Source organism: Anser brachyrhynchus (genome assembly GCF_964034855.1).
Source record: "Anser brachyrhynchus genome assembly, chromosome: 8".
Taxonomy (NCBI): Eukaryota; Metazoa; Chordata; class Aves; order Anseriformes; family Anatidae; genus Anser; species Anser brachyrhynchus.
Window position 1 is genome coordinate 25,602,629 of NC_137702.1, and position 17,456 is coordinate 25,620,084.

The 17,456-nt window shown below is 37.6% G+C and overlaps 2 protein-coding genes across 16 annotated transcripts in view; one reads left to right on the plus strand and one right to left on the minus strand.

The window, feature by feature from the left end:
• The window catches only part of LOC308198916 (uncharacterized protein), an 802,411-nt gene extending 787,184 nt beyond the window's left edge, over positions 1-15,227 (plus strand). The window contains exons 20-21 of the mRNA XM_080602160.1: positions 1,785-1,955; positions 12,719-15,227. The gene's annotated coding sequence lies outside the window, so the exon portion shown is untranslated. The remainder of the gene's footprint in view (positions 1-1,784; positions 1,956-12,718) is intronic.
• KCNT2 (potassium sodium-activated channel subfamily T member 2) overlaps positions 1-17,225 on the minus strand; it is a 148,458-nt gene extending 131,233 nt beyond the window's left edge. For 6 of the 15 annotated variants that reach the window (XR_013954271.1, XM_080602125.1, XM_080602132.1 and 3 more), the window contains exon 1: positions 15,936-17,224. Coding sequence is in view for 10 of the 15 variants with exons in the window: in XM_080602125.1 (XP_080458251.1) it covers positions 15,936-16,263 (328 nt within the window). In the remaining 5 variants the exon portion in view is untranslated. Of the gene's footprint in view, positions 1-15,935 lie in introns of all 15 variants that reach the window. The other 9 variants (XR_013954268.1, XR_013954269.1, XR_013954270.1 and 6 more) reach the window with 4 other exon arrangements.
• Positions 17,226-17,456: the final 231 nt, after the last annotated feature.

A 17,456-nucleotide genomic window follows, 5' to 3' on the forward strand; every position in this document is an offset into this window, starting at 1 on the left:
TATTCATCAGCATTTATTAACAAGACTCTGACTGTTGTACATGTGGTCACAGAAGTGGTAAAAATGCTTTGTAGCCTGACAAGATGGACATACATACTCCAGGTGTAGAATGAGCTATTTTGGCACTGGGGAGGGAAAGCAGTAGGAACATATTGTCAGAATATTGCATGTTCCTACGCAAATATATTAAGTGTTCAGATAATATAGCTGCATGACAAATTGCTAATGATTTACCTCTTATTTTTTCTGTTGTCTAAATTGCTTTGGTAAAATAACACATAGCTGACATGGTAGTGATGATTCTGAACATTTGTGTCTGCTCTGTGAATTGTATTTATATATCAGTTATGGCAAGCAATGTACTTGGTACGCTCACAGGTGGAAGACCAACTAAATAACAGATTGCCAAATAAATACTTTGATTAGACACACACAAAAAAGGCTAATCATCAGTTGTTCAGTTCAACTGAATAAAGGTTTCCTAAGGCCCTGATTCTGGAAATGTTTCTAGACTTTTTTTTTTTACCAGATAGTTGAGGACATCACTTTGCTACGTGTTGAGGAGAGGAAAAAAATAGCCTTTGCTTATTAAGAATTTATGACTAAATATATAAAAAGAAATTTTCAGGATGTTAACTGTTAAGCAGTGATTTTAGCATAATAAGTATTAAGAAGAGTAGGACTGGAAAGGAAAAAGTAAAAATTCAATTGTTGTTTTTATAAGACTCTCATTCCCCTCATTTGCAGGCATGTAAGCAAAATCCTGCACCATTTAAGGAGATTGTTGCTGTTTACCTCACTGTGGACTAAGATTCCATCCTTGTATCTCCTAAGACTGATAGCAGCTATAGCTCTGTGATTTATGTTCTGTTTTCCATCTTCATTGTTTTATAACAAGGAAATTATTCCATATTAGTAACTTTTCAATCTCAGGTCTTCTCATATTCTGCTGGCAAGATTTTTTTGCCACTAAAACAGTTTTTTTTTCCTTTTAATAAGGAAAGGCGAAAAGTATGTGAACCATTTCAGAAAACTAGTGTTCCAAGGTAACTTTTTCTAATAGTTCCAATAAGCTCTATGTATTTATCTTTCCCTCCAGGTCCCTATGTGATTGAACAGAAAGGTCTAAAATTGTGCTGTTAAAATTGGAAGTCTAACAAATTATCTGAAAGGCAAGGGAAAGCTTAGGACTTGTAGCTTACCGTGTGCACTTATAGAGTAGAGGGGACCTATGGTTATCTCGCTCCCTGTGTTTTAAACATGCTGTCATCTAATTTATTCATCTAATTTATCAATCTCATGATAGTTAAGGGAAAAAGGGAAAAGATGGCCTTCTGTTGCATGTCTTTGAGATACTGATTCAAATCCCTTCTCTAGCCTAGACTTCATACATAGTCTGTGATCTCTTGCTTATGTCAGCACTCAACGCTCCAACTCCAAAATGTTACCACAAAACCCACCAATGAATAACAGTTATAAAATAATGCTTTCATGCCTCAGAGTGTTTTGAAATGTATATTAAAATCACTAGTATAAAGAAGACAGTCTTCATTAAAAATGAGTGTAAAATGTTTTCTCTTTGAAGTGGTCCAGATTCTTATCATTAATGAAGCCATGAAATAATGACTGGTTTGAGAGAACTTGTTGAGAAAGGTGTAGCCTAAATGCAGTCTAGACTCAGAGATTAAATTGGTCAATTGAGGTTTTGGTTTTGTTTTCCTCACAACTGTTTTTCTGCAATTCTGCGTAGTTGAAAATAAAACTTATTTTATTATTTTCAACAGAATAACTGTATTCCAGCTGACTGTCGAACTACTTGTCCTGCAGAAATGGAGAAATATCTCTCAACTATACTAAAATACAATGTTAAATGGTTCCTACTCTGTTTATGGAGTCTACTTATGTTAGTATTTCAGCATTTATCCACCAATCCTGCTTATGCTACCATATTTGAGGTGAGATGATCAAATGCCAATGGAAAATTTTCTTTAACAGTCTGCCTTTTCTCTGTCATGCCTTTGAAAATTAAAAACTATCAGTAAGCTTATAATAAATTAACTTTAAAACACATAACTATAGTATTTTAGTTTATTCTGAAGATCAATGTGACACTAATTTCAATTTTTTTAATGTTTATCTGTGTAAGTGCTTATCAAAATCTCAGAGTAAGATTTAAGGCATTCTGGGTACGGTCAGTGCAGTGTAGTGATTTAACAATAGCTTTTCTTGTGATGTTAATGAGAGCAAAACTTCTCAGCTACATAAACACCATCTTTAAATGTTAGCTCATCTCTGATGTCAGATATCCATTCTGATACAGCTTTTCAAAAAAAAAAAAAAGGTTATGTTTCAGTTTACTGTTTGACAATGTGAACTTCAGCCTGGGGTATTGTACAAATTGAAATTAATGATTAAAGGAAATACCGTAAATGCTTTGTATCACAGTATATCTGAATTTCCCAGACTCATGCTAGTCCACATTAGCCAGTTTGCATTCTCTTTATGCTCTCTTGCAAGCAGTAAGAGTACTTGAAATGGGAGCTGATGGCAAAGGCTTACATTTAATCCAAGTGCTGCAATGTTGAGTTGCCATTTTGTTATCTGCCTGTTGTTAAGCACTGGACAAGTAGAGTATTTATATTTTTCAAAAGTGTTCAAAGCATCTCCTTACAATACTGAATATTAACAAACATTTTCAACATTTTGACTGATACACATGACTTATCTGGGAAATTCTCTATCCTCTAGAATTTTCCTGGACTGTCAAATGCTGGCCACTAAGATGTCACCTGAAATACTCTGTGTAAGACTTACAAGTATACATTGGTAGCACTGCCACTTATAATATGTTGTTTAACTTACACACATTACTTTACTTTAAAAAAAAAAAGTGGGTTGTTTTTCTTGCCAATTTCTCATAGCTGTCAGAACACTATTTGGCCAACTTTCTTCATGTAGATCCAGTGCTTTTAGAGTATTTTAATGAATACTTGATACAAAGGAAATGAAATTCTGGCTAAAACCATATTCTAGAATACTAATGTAGTATTCTACAGTCTTGCTACACAGAGCAGAATTTGTATGAGTCTACTTAAGCTTGGCAATCCGATGGATAGAACATTAGTGCTTCACTTCCACAAACTATAGATTCAACTCTAAATCTGTTGGAAGTGAAGGAGTGACTATGGGAAGAAGGAAGGCTGGCAAAGAGAAATAGTAGGTGTTTTGGGATTTTTGCATGTGTGCATAATTTCTAAGGAATAACACCATTTACAGGTTATCTGTGTTAGGTTTTGCAACAGGGAATAAATGCTGAAATTTCTTTGCCCTATGATCTAGTAAAAATTATTAAACTTTTTGGAGTGTGAATCTTTAACTTGATCACAGAAGCAGAATAGTACTTCAAAAAGATTTTTCAGCTTTGAAGAGATTAGGCTTCCAGTTAAAATCATGCTTTGTACTAATTATTATCAAACCACTATTCAATATTACATTTTTTTATTCCAGTTTCTTTTGAGTCTTTTGAGGGAAGGATTAAAATAGTCTCTTCAGTGTTAGTAAAAGTGATTGTGGAAATTTATTGACCAAGTTGTATAGTAACATATACATAGTCCTTCTCAAATATAAATATCTCTAGTTAATTAATCTGATCATTCTTCACCTCCATATGAACCCCATTTACAAGGGGGAAAAATGCACAATTTTTGTTTTTTTATAGCTATTTCTTGACTCTTATCATAGTCAGCAGTATTCCCAATGGAGAAATAACACTATTTAATAATAGTGTTCTTAAATAGTGTTCTTAAAAGATAGTAATACTCGATTTAGTTTCTAAAAGTTCTAAAAATACTAAAGATATTATCCCATTATTTCTTGACTTTATTCTAAAAATGTGCATTGATCACTGTCACAAAGCACGCTGAAACAGAATAAGATTTACCTCATACCACTTAAGCTACATTTTTCTTCTGCAAATGTTTTTTCTTTTGCATGTTACATTTTTCCTTCTACTAATAAAAATACCTAAATTAGATAGGATGTAAAAATTGGACAGCCAGAGCAATACAATAAAACTGTAAATGTTTCATTCATTTTGTACTCTGCTCAATTTTCAAATTGTTTAGTTCCATATTTATATTAGCAGTATTTTTTTATTACAGTGTAAGAAATTATAACCATAGGAACTATGCCTGATATGAAAGTGATTTTTTTTTAATTGACTTAGTCTGAAACTTCCCACAGACGCTTTAGCAAGCCTAGAATGAACTTATCTGAGATTCCATATATAGTCGAAGTGTTAAAAAGTTGGGGGAAAAAGTGATACTGCACATGCTTTTTACACATCCCCACGACCGTGGTAGCCTTACAAAAAGAAGTGTGGGTTGTTTTTTTTTTTTCCCAAGATATATATCCAAACAGTCCAGGCTTGCAATCTGGAAACGCTTACACGGTACCCCCAAAAGCTGTTGTAAGAATGCCAACAACTCTGAAAAGTAAATACAGAGATGGATATGAGGCTATCACAATATTCCTGTACATGGTCTCCAACAATCATGTGTTTAACAGTTGCACAGAGGATAAATGTGTTTATTTAATAGATAAATATAAACTAGAAGGATATTCGGGTAAAGGTTTAGTTAGAAAACAGGCATGAAATGAAAGCCTGATACTGATGTTAGATGTCTTGCCTGAAGTTCCCCACTGAGGAAAGGTTTGCTCTGCCAAATCAACAGAAGAGCATGTTTAGCCCATGCTGATGAGATTTGCTAAAGTAATTATGCATTGATGCATATCCATCTTTATTTTCTAGAATGTAAAGGTGCTTTGACATCAATTTTACCAGATAGAAGATAAAATATATGGGATTTACGAAGTAATATTTGCAGTTTAACATATATATACTACTGCAATATATCTAACAGTGGTCTTTCTTCCTTTCAAATGCAATTTACTGCGTGTTACATTCATTATATATGATTTTGGTTTTTTAAGTGTAATACATTTTTTAAGTAGCTCATGAAGGAGTTGCAACCACTCAGGAACTTTGAATATATAATAGAACAGGTATTGTAAAGTCAGTATCTCTAAAATGTCACTTGTCTGATGCTGTTCTTCACAGCAACAAGGTACATGTATAATCATGGATTTCACATAAATCTCATTGTTCTTAGTGAGCTGTAACATTTCCTGATTAATTAAAGGGATTATTTTGTTTTTTCATTGGACTAAGAAAAATTTAAAATATATTTTCACAATACTTTACAAGTCTATTTCTATCATCTTTATTCATGTTAAGTAGCACTTTCACAGCACTTTAAAGCACTATTCATCAGCGGTCTGGCTGGTAGAATTCTGTGCCCAGTATTTAATTTTTCCAACTTCCATAACATGCCTTAGGTCTGTTTATAAAATGAGTTAGCCAGGTGCCTTCAGAAAATTTGCTTATTCAATGTAAACTAACTTTTCTTCAACTGTGACTTCCCAAACAAATGCAGAAATTTCATCATTTTCTGTCTTTGAGAGTTAAACTATTTAAAATCTTTTTAGTTAACTGTGTTGGTGAGACTGATCAGGAAAGGCATTTTTCCTTCATCTTGTTTTGATGCCGTATATAGATCTTAAGGCTAAGCAGTTAGCATTAGGTGGAATACATGGATACAATGAGCAGAGATTTGAGTTTATGAAATGAACTGGTTGTATTAATATTAGGAGGTAATAACAAATAACAGTAACAAATTGTCAAATGTCTGGGTCAATACAAGAAGGCATGGTAGTACTTCCAACTTTTCCTTCTCTCCAATATGACCCTTTCTGTTACTGTAAAGTGGCACTGCCATCCTAGAAAGGAATTTCTAAATTCACAGTTCACTGTAGCCTGATAGATAGCTCTACCTCCGGGTCATCCCCACCTTAGAGGAAGATGTTCACTTCATAACTTTGATAATGATGATCTTATGACAGTTCGTTTGTCTAAAATTGTTGAAAGTAAAATCTGAAGCCTTCCACAACACTTGCAGACCAGACCATGATGCACATCACAAGGCTATCTATGAGATGCTTACAGAAGTTCCCTCCCTACTGATAATCAGGGATCCCTACCAATAGCCTCAGAGCTGCTTACTCTGAAGCATTCTCAGTAGCCAGCCCTGTTCCTCCCAACATGCAATACCTTGCCAAGGTCACACTAAAAGTCTGAATGACCAGCTGAAGCAGTCACGAAGACACAAAAATAACATCACTTGAATTTTTGTCACCAGTAAACTGCCACAATTAATAGAATTATATGAATTTATAATGCCAGAAGACATTCAACTAACTTTTTTCTTTTTTTTTCCTGGACTGAGATCTGTAAACTGCCAAATAAGAGGAAAAAAAAAATGGGAAGCAAAAACTAATCAGGTCTTCAAAATTTTGTGCACTTTAAATGTGATTTGTTTTTATATCATTTTTAGCTCAATTGTAATTTTCATGCAATCTGATGTCAGTCTCGGTACAAAAACAAATGATCATTTGGGTCACTGAATATATTTTGTAAATTAATTTTTCAGTATCAATGAGTACTGGATATCTGGAACTTCACTTGTGAGATAAGCTTTACTCTTATGATACTCTTAAGTGTTGAAAAATCCACTTATTTTGATAGTCTTCATAAAAACTGGTCAGCTAATCAGCATCTACACATTACAGAATATTTTGATATGCTGTGTGTTTGTTTTGTCTTTTTTGAATGACTACTGAAAGAACAAAACAGTAATTAAAATTGGACAATATCTACAAAAATAGCTTTTAAATAGTTGTTTATTTAACTTATTAAAACACTTTGAACAAGTGATCAAATGCAAGTACACAGTGGAAACATAGCTTGCTTACTTTTCAAAAGGGTACATTCAGATGAATATAGAGCCTAGCCTTTAGACCATCTCTGCTATAGCTGTCTGTGCTGATGGTAAGAATTACAGGGCAATAGTGATAAATGACTGGGTCCCTTAGCTTATTTTGAATTTGGGAAGATGGGAAACTAAATTCCCTACCAGAGTCAGGGAATGCTGTTTATTAACAGGTGCTGTCGCATAAGGAACAAATAAAACCACAGTTTTCCATTTGCAACTCAGCTTGTTGTTTTTCCCTTTTGTATTTGTTTCAGATTTGGTTTGTTAACTCTACTTTTCTCTGTGCTGAAGTCTTCTCTAGTCACAATGGGAAGAGAAAACAAAGCTAGAAAAAACAAAATCCCTAAAAGAATTTTGGCTATTTAGAATAAGAGTGAGGTTATTTTGTACTGCTTACTCCTTATTAAGGATTCTAAAAAACACTATACTTTGAAGGAGCTCTGTAACTTAAACATACTTGGTGTACAGTAAGTGCTATTAACTTCAACATTGAAAAGCTAAAGTGCAAACTCTTGTTTGCAAAAGGTCAAGGTGGTTAGACTCAGGTTACAGAATCTAGGAGACAGGGCAGGACTTTCCTGGCAGAGCTAATCCATGGCTAGGACCGTTGCTCAAATCTTGTAAATCGCCCTGTCAGGTGTACGAGCCTTGTCCTACTTGCTAGATATGCACTTATTAATGGCTAAATAAAGTGGCAGACTTGTAAGACCCAGGCAGAGGGTTAGGCAAAGTTCTTAACTTGGATATCTTGCCCCTGTACTGGTCTTAACTTAATTCCTCCCTGCTCCCCCATATCCACCATGGCTATCAAGTCAGGCACAACGATGTCGGTTTTACCAGCTTTTCACCACAAAACTACAGTACTTGCTAACAGACATCTCTGTGAGAGGAGGCAGGATTTGTCCCTCAAGAGATACTTCTTACTAAATAATATCACTGTTTTATCTGTGAGTATAAACACTGTTTTTGTCTCTTAATGACTGTTTCTGTTTTACTGCTGCTTCCCACCAGGAAGTTGACTGCTAACATAATTAGCAGATGATTGCATGGGGGAGGCTGAAATCTTTAACAGCTGTTTTAAGGCACTCTGTAACAAATCTTCTCCAGTGCTGAACACTTGAAGTAGTTGAAGGATGTTCTTTCCAACAACACAGATCATGGGACCATGGGGTAAAGACATATGGGAAGGACTTAACGTGCTCATTTAGTTGAGAGGAGCAAAAAACAAAAACAAAACAAAAAAAAGGAATCCATTTTAAAGCATCTAGTGGATTAGTACAAGTTCTTGTATGGACTGAACGTACCACAGAAATCAGTATAAAAGATCAACTTTACTAGTGCAGTCTAGAAACTGGATGTGTAGCACTGAGATGCTTAGCAGAATTATTGTATAATAAAAACATTTTAAAACTTGAGACATATCACATGCTCGAAGTGATCTTTTTTTTTTTACAGGATAAAAGGGAGACAATAGGAACGAGTGTTTTTTACCACTTATTGTAGAAGAGTCATTCTGAGAGTAATGCACAGTGTACCACAGTTTACTGTTATAAATAATCATAATCATTGGCTGTGATAGAATAATAATCATAAAATTAAGAGAAACCATTTGGGAAGGAACTGCTTCAGTTCCCCATGGAATATTATAGTGTCTGCCAGATGTAAAGTAGCATGTATCAAGTTCTAGATGGAAAAATAAGAGCTTTAGAGTATTAAGTGTATAATTAAGTAATGATTGAAGTACCAAGCACATTTACAAACGGTGCACCATCTTGTCCCAGAGGAAGACTACTTGATCTGTCAGTTTTGAAGCTGAGACACTTGAAGCTTTTCTGCACAAGAAGATTTCTGCTGGGGCACACCACCAACGTCTTCCAAGAAAAGATACAGATATGACAATACTGAAGTGTTCCTCCTCTTTTTGTCTTTCCCCCAATTCCCATTTGTGCTAGTTTAAGTAGACTATAGAAAAAATGCATTTTTGCTTCCACTGCTGTTATAAGAATGATGTCAGAACAGAAATTAACTTGAGGCTGACAGAATTGTCTCCTCATCTCCCTCTTCCTCCCTTCCACACAAGGAAATGCATTCCCATTTTTATCTATAAAAGGGACCTAATCTTACATAAGTTTAGAAGGAAAGTGAGTTCTGAGATACATTAAGAACTTATGCATGTGGGACTCTGCTCCTACACTTGCCATGTAAGTGTAAACTTGGACTTTCAGGTGTGGCTGATGCAGTGGCTTTACAAATGCTATCATTTTATTTTTTTTAATTTTGGTGGTGTTGCACAGTGAGAGAGGTCTTGGCCTGTACATACAGCATTTTTTTCAGGTTTTAGGGCAACTCAAACTTTCCAGCTACTACTGTGCAGTTTTACTGCAGATACTATGAAAACACTTAGTTTTTCAGTGAATTAATTAGACAATTTGGATCTTGAGCAGTTTCAATCAAAATCAAGCTTCTAAAATAGAATTTAGGCTTCTAAATCACTTAATTTATTTTGAAAATTTACTTATGAGGATAATTTGAGATAGATTTGGCAATATTTGCTGAAGTCCTCTTACTTTGTAGCTTCTGTTAACTTTTATGAGTTCTTTATTTAAATTGATGTCAAATTGACAGAAGTATTTCTTAAAGGAAAGAGGAGGATTATTTTGAAGAAAACATAATAGAACCTTCTTTTGAGGAAATTATAATTGAATTTTTGTGCGAGTTGAATCTAGACTCAGATATTTTAAATCATTTGATTCAGAAATGTGTGGGCTTTTTATCCCCTTTTAGTTTAGCAATCTCAGGTGATTTCCAAAAGGAAAGGCAAAGGGAGGGCTTTACTCAGTAATTTACACTGACAAATGACTGTTAAAGTGCCTTCTGAGACTTACAATAGGGAGTTGTTCCTTGAAAGTCAACATGACAGCCAGCAGTATACAATTGTCCAAGTGATGTGTGGAGGTGTTCTGTATTATCTGAATCTTTCCTTCCCAGATAGGTGGTAATGCTCATTAAAGTAGTAAGCATATCAGAAAGGAAAACTGATTTTAATTTAATCCATTAAGTAGCCACTTTAAGAATAGTTCTTGCACAAAGGTAACATTTAGATCTATAGTTTCATCATGAAATACAGCAAAATTACTCAAACCTCTACCTTGATATAGGAGCAGTATTGAAAACACATTCCCAGTACCAGCTAATGTCTCTTGTTACTTATGTATCAAAATGAGAAGAATACAGATTTGAGAAATGTAAATTTTTGTTTCATGACTGTGAAATTGTAAATACAGCATATGGAAGAGTTATGAAATCCAATGCTTTGAGGGTGGGGGCTGGAAAATATATCAGGGTTTAGTATTCTTTTTTTGTTCTTCAATTTTTATCTTTGTGATTTTCGCAGTGGCATAATAATGGTGATTCTTCCTAGAACATATTGCCTCTGTATACCACCTTGAACTCCAACAGGTAGTAGAATTAAATAGTAGCATAAAGCAGATATGATTGTATAATCATATGTGTAGGATTGCACATACAGTCTATTAATATGACAGACTCTTAATTCAGCACTTCAGTGCTGTAATATGTACTTCATGGTGTTTTAATATTGCTAGAAATATTCAGCATTGATAAAATTTACCTTGGTGCGCAAGATCCAAAGAAAGCCCAACATATTGCTGAATCTTACATAAACCCAAAGTGTAAAAGAGATTTAAAACGTAAAATGCTACATATGCTTCTATGAGGTCAATACAATGAATCTCATTCTGCACATTTAAAAAACATCCATATGTTTCTCTTTTTCTATCTCTAAAATACCGTGGGAAAAGAATTATTCCAATAAATTAAAGCTCTTTAACAGATTATTTTTTTTAAGGACTCTGGGACAAAATACACTTATTGCCTACGTTTAAGGCTATATTGTATATTTGAGAAAGGAAGACACCAGGCATAAGCAAGTCTGTGAGTTATAAATGGATCTCCCTGTAACACAGCCACCATATATGCATAATCTGAGTGTGTGACTGTGCAGGAAATACAGAAGAGAAAGATCTAGCAGCACAAATGGGAGAAGCGGCACGTAACGTTCAAGCACAGAGGTTGCTTCCAACAATGACCCACTCCGGGTATGTCTTTACCAGTAAGTTAACATGCCTATGCACTGACATTAAATTGCACAAAACATCCTACATACACACCGGAAAACCGTTTCAGCCTCCGGAATTGGGTGACTGCCTGCAACCTGCCTGCTGGGAGTGTTTCCTTGGACACTCCAACTGCTGAATCTCTTATGGGTGCTGTTCAAGACAGCTTTGGCTAGCTGTTGATAGCCAAAGCATACAGCAGAAAACTTAAAGAAGCAGTCACTCTTCAATGGTGGGGAACATTCCAGAATTGCCTGTATTTACTAAACTAAAACAAATGCAGCCTCATACCCTTATAAGATTCTGAAAAATGGACTAGAAGTACACAAATGGTTTAAGAAATGTGGGGTAAATTTGACTCTTCAAGATACTTAAGCACTGAGTTTTTGATTGACCTTACAAAAAAAAAAAAAGCACTCCTATCAGCAGAATCTTAATGTTTTTGTTTCGTTTTGTTTTTATTTTTAACTTAGAATTCTTTAAGTCTCTAGTATCCTCTTGTTTGGCTTTTTTGAAGTATATAATGACTATATATTTACACAGGTACATGACACAAGAAAACATGTTTTGTTTTCCAAACAGCTCTTTCCAAAGCTGACACAGGAACCTAAAATAAATCTCTTATTTTCTGTCCTTTTCTGAAGCAAGTTATTTACCAGATTTTAAACATATCAGGTCTTCGCTTAGTAGGATATTTTCTATTTTTATTTGTGTTGCTCTTCAACACAGCTGGTAAGACTAAGAATTGACTATCAGTAGGTTTATGAAAACTGAAACATTTTATTACGTAATTTACTGTTATAATTGCACTGCAGTGAAACCTCACTGAGTTAGTGGGTAAATGACTGTTGTGCTAACCACTGAGTTACCCCTTTACTCCTGCTCCCTTCCCAGGCAGCCAAACTGAAAGACAATCTGCATTATGACTGTCAAAAAAAAAATCTCAGTGTATTCAATAAACCAAACCGTTTAGTTTCAGATACTTTCAACAGTGAAAGTAAAATACGAGCTTCACAAAGGGATATTAGTGATATTTACAAAATTAGTGAAAAAGTCAATTATTCAGTCTTTTCATTACCCTTAGTTCAGTGACCGAAATATTTACATGGCTAGAAGAAACCTCTTATGCTACCCTACCTCCTGCAGCAATAGCCCACATGGCACACCCATACTTTAGCTACTGGGCTGATCTTTTACCTGTTCTCCTGCAGAAGAATTTCATGTTGATCTAGGCAATATTTAAATATTTTTCATAGTGACAGGAACGTGAATGCCTCAACTTACAAAAAAAAAAAACCACAATGATCTGAGTAATTTTTTTCATATAAAACGTGAATAGCTTAATATGAAAAGATTGCCTCAGAATAGCCCAGCAATTTAACCTTATTGAGTTAACATTATCTAATTGTACCAGGTTAAATGGGAGACCTTGGTGAAAGTTTAAGCTATAAATCAGAAGGAGGGAATTTGTGATTCCTGTGTGCTCTAAGCATCACCTTTACCTCCATGGTTTTCAAAGGGAATTAGGTCCTTTGAAAATCTAGCCCTTAAAAACAAAACTGGTCTTAACATACTTTTTTTTCAGGAAAAACTACTCAGCAAATTCAAGAATGTTAATGAATTGTTTTATATAGTTTATGTATTTGCCTAAGACTTGCTGTGTTATTGTTCACAAAGAAACTTCTTTTATAGAAAAGAGTACACAACACAATTTGATGGTTTGTGGAATACGACAGCACGGAACCCATCTGCTACTGAGGCCAACTGCAAAGTTGGTTAGGAATCTAAGCTATGCAAGTGCAGTTACTTTTTTTCTGAGAGAGAAATGCAAAAGTAGCGAGATGGATGTTACCTTATTGGGGAAGTATGGGTAAGAAATGGACCATGAAAGACACCAAAAAGAAAAACCTGAATGAAGCTCCACCATAAGAGGAGTCCTGGAGAGAAAACGAAAATCAGAAATCTGTCTGCAAACAGGCACAGATCTATGAACAGTTTCCTGAATCAGGATCCTATTACATTCATCTAAGAACAACTCTACATTTGCAATTTATAAATGAACGGGATCCTTCAAAATAAAGAGCTGATCAAACCTTGCTCCTAAAGAAACATAACCTGTAAGGTTTCAAAACTGGACACTATGCTTATGTTGAAAATGTATCTTCCAGAAAAAAAAAAAAAAAGGAGAGACCTACACCATTTCAATCATATTTATTATTAAGCAGTACCATATGAATTTCTGGAAAATTATTCCTTTGAAACTGAGATTTGGTGGTACAGAACCCTGGCTGGTTTCGTGGCAGATCAGTGGAATTATTCCATCTCCTCTCCACTTTGAAGAATCAACAGGCATCTACAAGCACAGAAATGGAACATATGCCCCTCAGCCAGCAAAGAGTGAGCATCTTTCCAGAAAGGGCAGAGTGGAAGGAGAAAAAAGAGACCTCGAGGATGAAGAGACAAGAAAGATCAGAAAGGGAACAGGACCAAGACAAGAAACAGTTTCAGCTGGCAACAGACCTGAAATTCACAGACCACAGATGGAAAATCGTCAGTGTAAATCCGAGTGCAGAAGCTGAAAGCAAGTGGAAGTATGAAGTTGCAGTGAACTGGAAATGCGCAGAAAATTATTTCCAGGATCTCGACCAAGGGCAAGTAACCTCCTAAAATGAACCATCTTGATCACTTGCTATTGTGTGGCCATACTTTAAGGCTGCTACAACTGAATTTTAATGTTAGGGTATTCTATTCATAGTTAATGTCCATTCAGCTGAAGAGAGTGCAAGCAACACCTTTGGCAATATCTGTATTACACATTAATTAGAAGATAACACTAGAAATGTAGTTCACCAAAACCAAACTTGGACCACTTGTTTAAGGTTGCAGAGAAAAAGAATAACATAAAATAAAATAAAGGCATACTTGTAATATTGCTCCTTTGACTAATTATTACAAAGCAACAATTTATCTTACGGTCTCCACAGGTCTGTTGTCTCTTTCATTAAACATTTCATGAAAATATGTCTAATATTCTAAATATTCCATTTGACAATATTTCTGTGCAGAGTATGCTTTTCATACTGGTAGCAAAATAACATGGGATGGAGTAACATTTTAGTATTAGAAGAGATCCTTCAATACAGAAATACAAGAATCTCAACAGAATCCTATAGTAAGGTGGACAAACAAAATCCCATTTTTTTTTTTTTAAGAATGGACTTTGTTCAGTTAACAGAAAGCTAGCTTCAGAAGAGACTGCTATGGTAACTTGCAGAGCTGGAGGAGAGGAGTGCTGCTATGACAGCCTCATGCAAAGTGGGATCCTGATTGTGTTGTGTGGAAACTACCATGCAGCCTACCCCCACACCACAGCTGTGCCTAACCCTGGCAGAGGACAACACCTGAAGATCTGGAAAGCCATTTCTGCTAGCCATTTGCAGTCCCAGGTTCATATTTGGTATTTCTATATGTGTCCAGAGATCTTCCTTGCATTGCTTGAATGAATATTAACAAAATAACTGAAAGTAACTATTCATTTTCCACTAGTTCTTAGGTATAATTTCCCAACAATAATTATGCTCTGTAATACTGTCATGCTATAACTCCATTATCAATGTTTTCCAAGGATTATTTCTATATATTTCATCAAGCAGACACAGACTTGCAATAGAAATTTCCATAGCTAAAGAGATGCTGTGGTTTGTACAGGTGCTTATGCACTATTTTCTACTGAGACTAGGCCATGCTTCTTCTGTAGAAGGTAACTTTATAAAGTTTAGGAAAGTCAAACAACTGGTATCGGGGAAGTAGTTGGCAGAAGTTTGACCTAGAGCTGGCAAAAGTATTGTCATGGAGCAGTCCAAAGAGAGAATGTATAGAGAATATTTTGTTTATTTTAGCCATCGAAATCCTAGCTGGTAAAATAAGAAAAGTTGTGGGATTTTTTTCTTATTCCAGTAGAAAGTAAAATGTAGGTATAAGTTGCCAAGATCCACATTTTCTAAAATCTCAAAGAATACTGTCATCAGAAATTGTGAACAATGAATATACCTATGGTTTAATTAATATTTTAAATACAAAACCATGCTTTGATAAACATCTCTGCGTTGTGTTAAACTAATACAACACACAATGCCATCATTTCCAATCAACAGCATTCAATTTTTGTGATCATCTTAAGATGTCATTCACCATTTCAAAACTGTCTTAATACACATAATTTTTTCAACGTATACCACATTCCCATAAATAGAGGTAACAACAAGTTACGTATTTGTATGATCTTGCGATTACCAGTGAGAATCCATCTTTCTTAGGAATGTGGCTGAATGTGGTTGAAATCTGAAGAAGGTAGACTAGCATTAAATTCAAAGTTTCTGGCTGCTGAGTTAAACCATGACTCATTCTGGCTATATAAAAGTATTGAATTAAAATCGATCCGGCATGCCGCTGTATACGAGCAGACAATTTTGTTTTCCTGTCATTTAACCATAATAAATTGTCAGTGCAAAGCGGCTCTCGCACACAATTTTGCCAGGTTGGATCGTGTAGCAGCTTCCCAACACGCGGGGATGCGTGGTCAAACAGTGGCAGAACCCTCCTGGTGCCGGTGAGTTCTGCATCGCGCTTTGCGATTCAACACACACCGCTGCGCGTGTTCTTGTTTCTTCTAAAGGCGTTAGCTGATTTGCTTAGTAAAGTAAAGGAAATAATTCATAAATCGGCGAGCGGTGGCTACACCTCAGCCTAAGACCTAGCACGAAAAGCGTGCAAAGCGGGTACCCTGGGCGTTTTAACACGCGGAGCCCCAGCCGAGGGGCGGTGAGGGGGCTGCCTCCCCTCAGCGCCCGGCCGCGGCAGCCCCCTCACGCACCGCGGGGCAGGCGGGGTCCTGCCACCCCCCTCTCACCTGTCGTCGCTCTGCCAGCCCTGCTCGCCCAGCAGCAGGTCCCGAAAGCGGTACCGCGGCGGCAGCGGGGGCACCTCGCTGTCCAGGTCCACCATCCTGCCTGGAGGAGAAGGAGGAGGAGGCGGCGAAGCGGCGCTCCCCGGCGTCCCCCCTCAGCCGCCGAGCCGGGGGACGCCGCGCCGTCCCTCAGCGGGTAACGGTCGCCGGGGGCGGCGGTGGGGCTGCCTCGGCGGCGCGCTCCCAGCCACCCGCCCGCCCACCCAGCCAGCCCTCGCGAGCACGCGCGCCGCCCGCCGCCGTTGACAACAAAGGAGCTGCCCGCCGCCATGCAAATGTCGTTCGGAGCCGCCGCCGCCGGGCCAGCCAATGGGGTGGGCGTTGATTAGCATATTCCGGGGGAGGGGCGGGGATTTCTGCACGGGCGGCCAATGCGAGGCGCCCCGCTGGCACGCGCGGCCGGGGCTGAGGTCCCGCTGGGGGTCCTGCGGGTGCTCTGGTGTAGGACCCGCGTCGAGGATGCGATGCCAATATAAACCCTCGGGGAGGTGTGTTTGGGGCTGCTCCGTCTGTGGGGAGCCTCTGTGCAGCCCCGCGTTACTGACAGCTGTTCAGCCGAGCCCGCTGTCCCCTGACTTTGTCTCCTGCCCACCTGTAGCCCGTTGGGTTGAAGCATGGCTCCGGAGGTAAATGGCTCACCCTGCTTCGCGCCAGCTCTCTGAAACCTCACGTGCAGATGCGATAAGCCACTGGTGAGCTGGCACTATAATAGTTTGGGGCTTTGTCCAGCGGAGGAGGAGCAGTGCGCAGGCCCTGTAAGAACCCAAGGGGTGTGCAGCCACGCAGCTGCAGTGGCTGGTTCCCAAAAAAGGGGCTCTCCTGGCCCCCCGGTTTGGGCTGGTCCATCTACCGAGGGAGCATTGACACCTCTGAAACAGCAAAAGGGCTTTCATGCGTCCAGCACAGTCCCTTCATGGGGATACTCAGGAGTCGCTGAGGTTCTTGAGCAGTGCCTAGTGGCCAGGCCGATCTGCCTTGCTTGTAGGTTGACAGGCCTTAACAAAGGGGCAGAGCTGGCAGAGGGGTCGTTTGTACGCTTCCTCTCTCCCTGGCTACTTTTTCCCCACACACACACAATTTGGAACCCGTGCAGCTGAAAAATAACTTTTTCCTTTTTTTCTGGGTTAGTTTTCATTTCTATCAGTTTCCCAAACCCACGTTCACCTTAAGTGCTGGCAGAAGAGCTAGTGCAGCCGCAGCAGAGCAGCAATGAGGCAGCAACAAGCCATCATAAGGTAGCAAAGACTTACTTATCTCAACAGTAGATTTGTGCAAGTTTAAACGGTTCAGAAAACTACAATTTTAGTTTTCTGTGCAAGTAAGCGTCAACCAAACGTTTCTTATTAATATATGTGGGTGTTGTTTTGCACAATCCTTTGCTATTGTTTCCTATACTTTTTCAGTGTAATCATCCATCTTATAAGATTTGGCTACATGTTGAACGTGTAAGATTGTATGCGGATA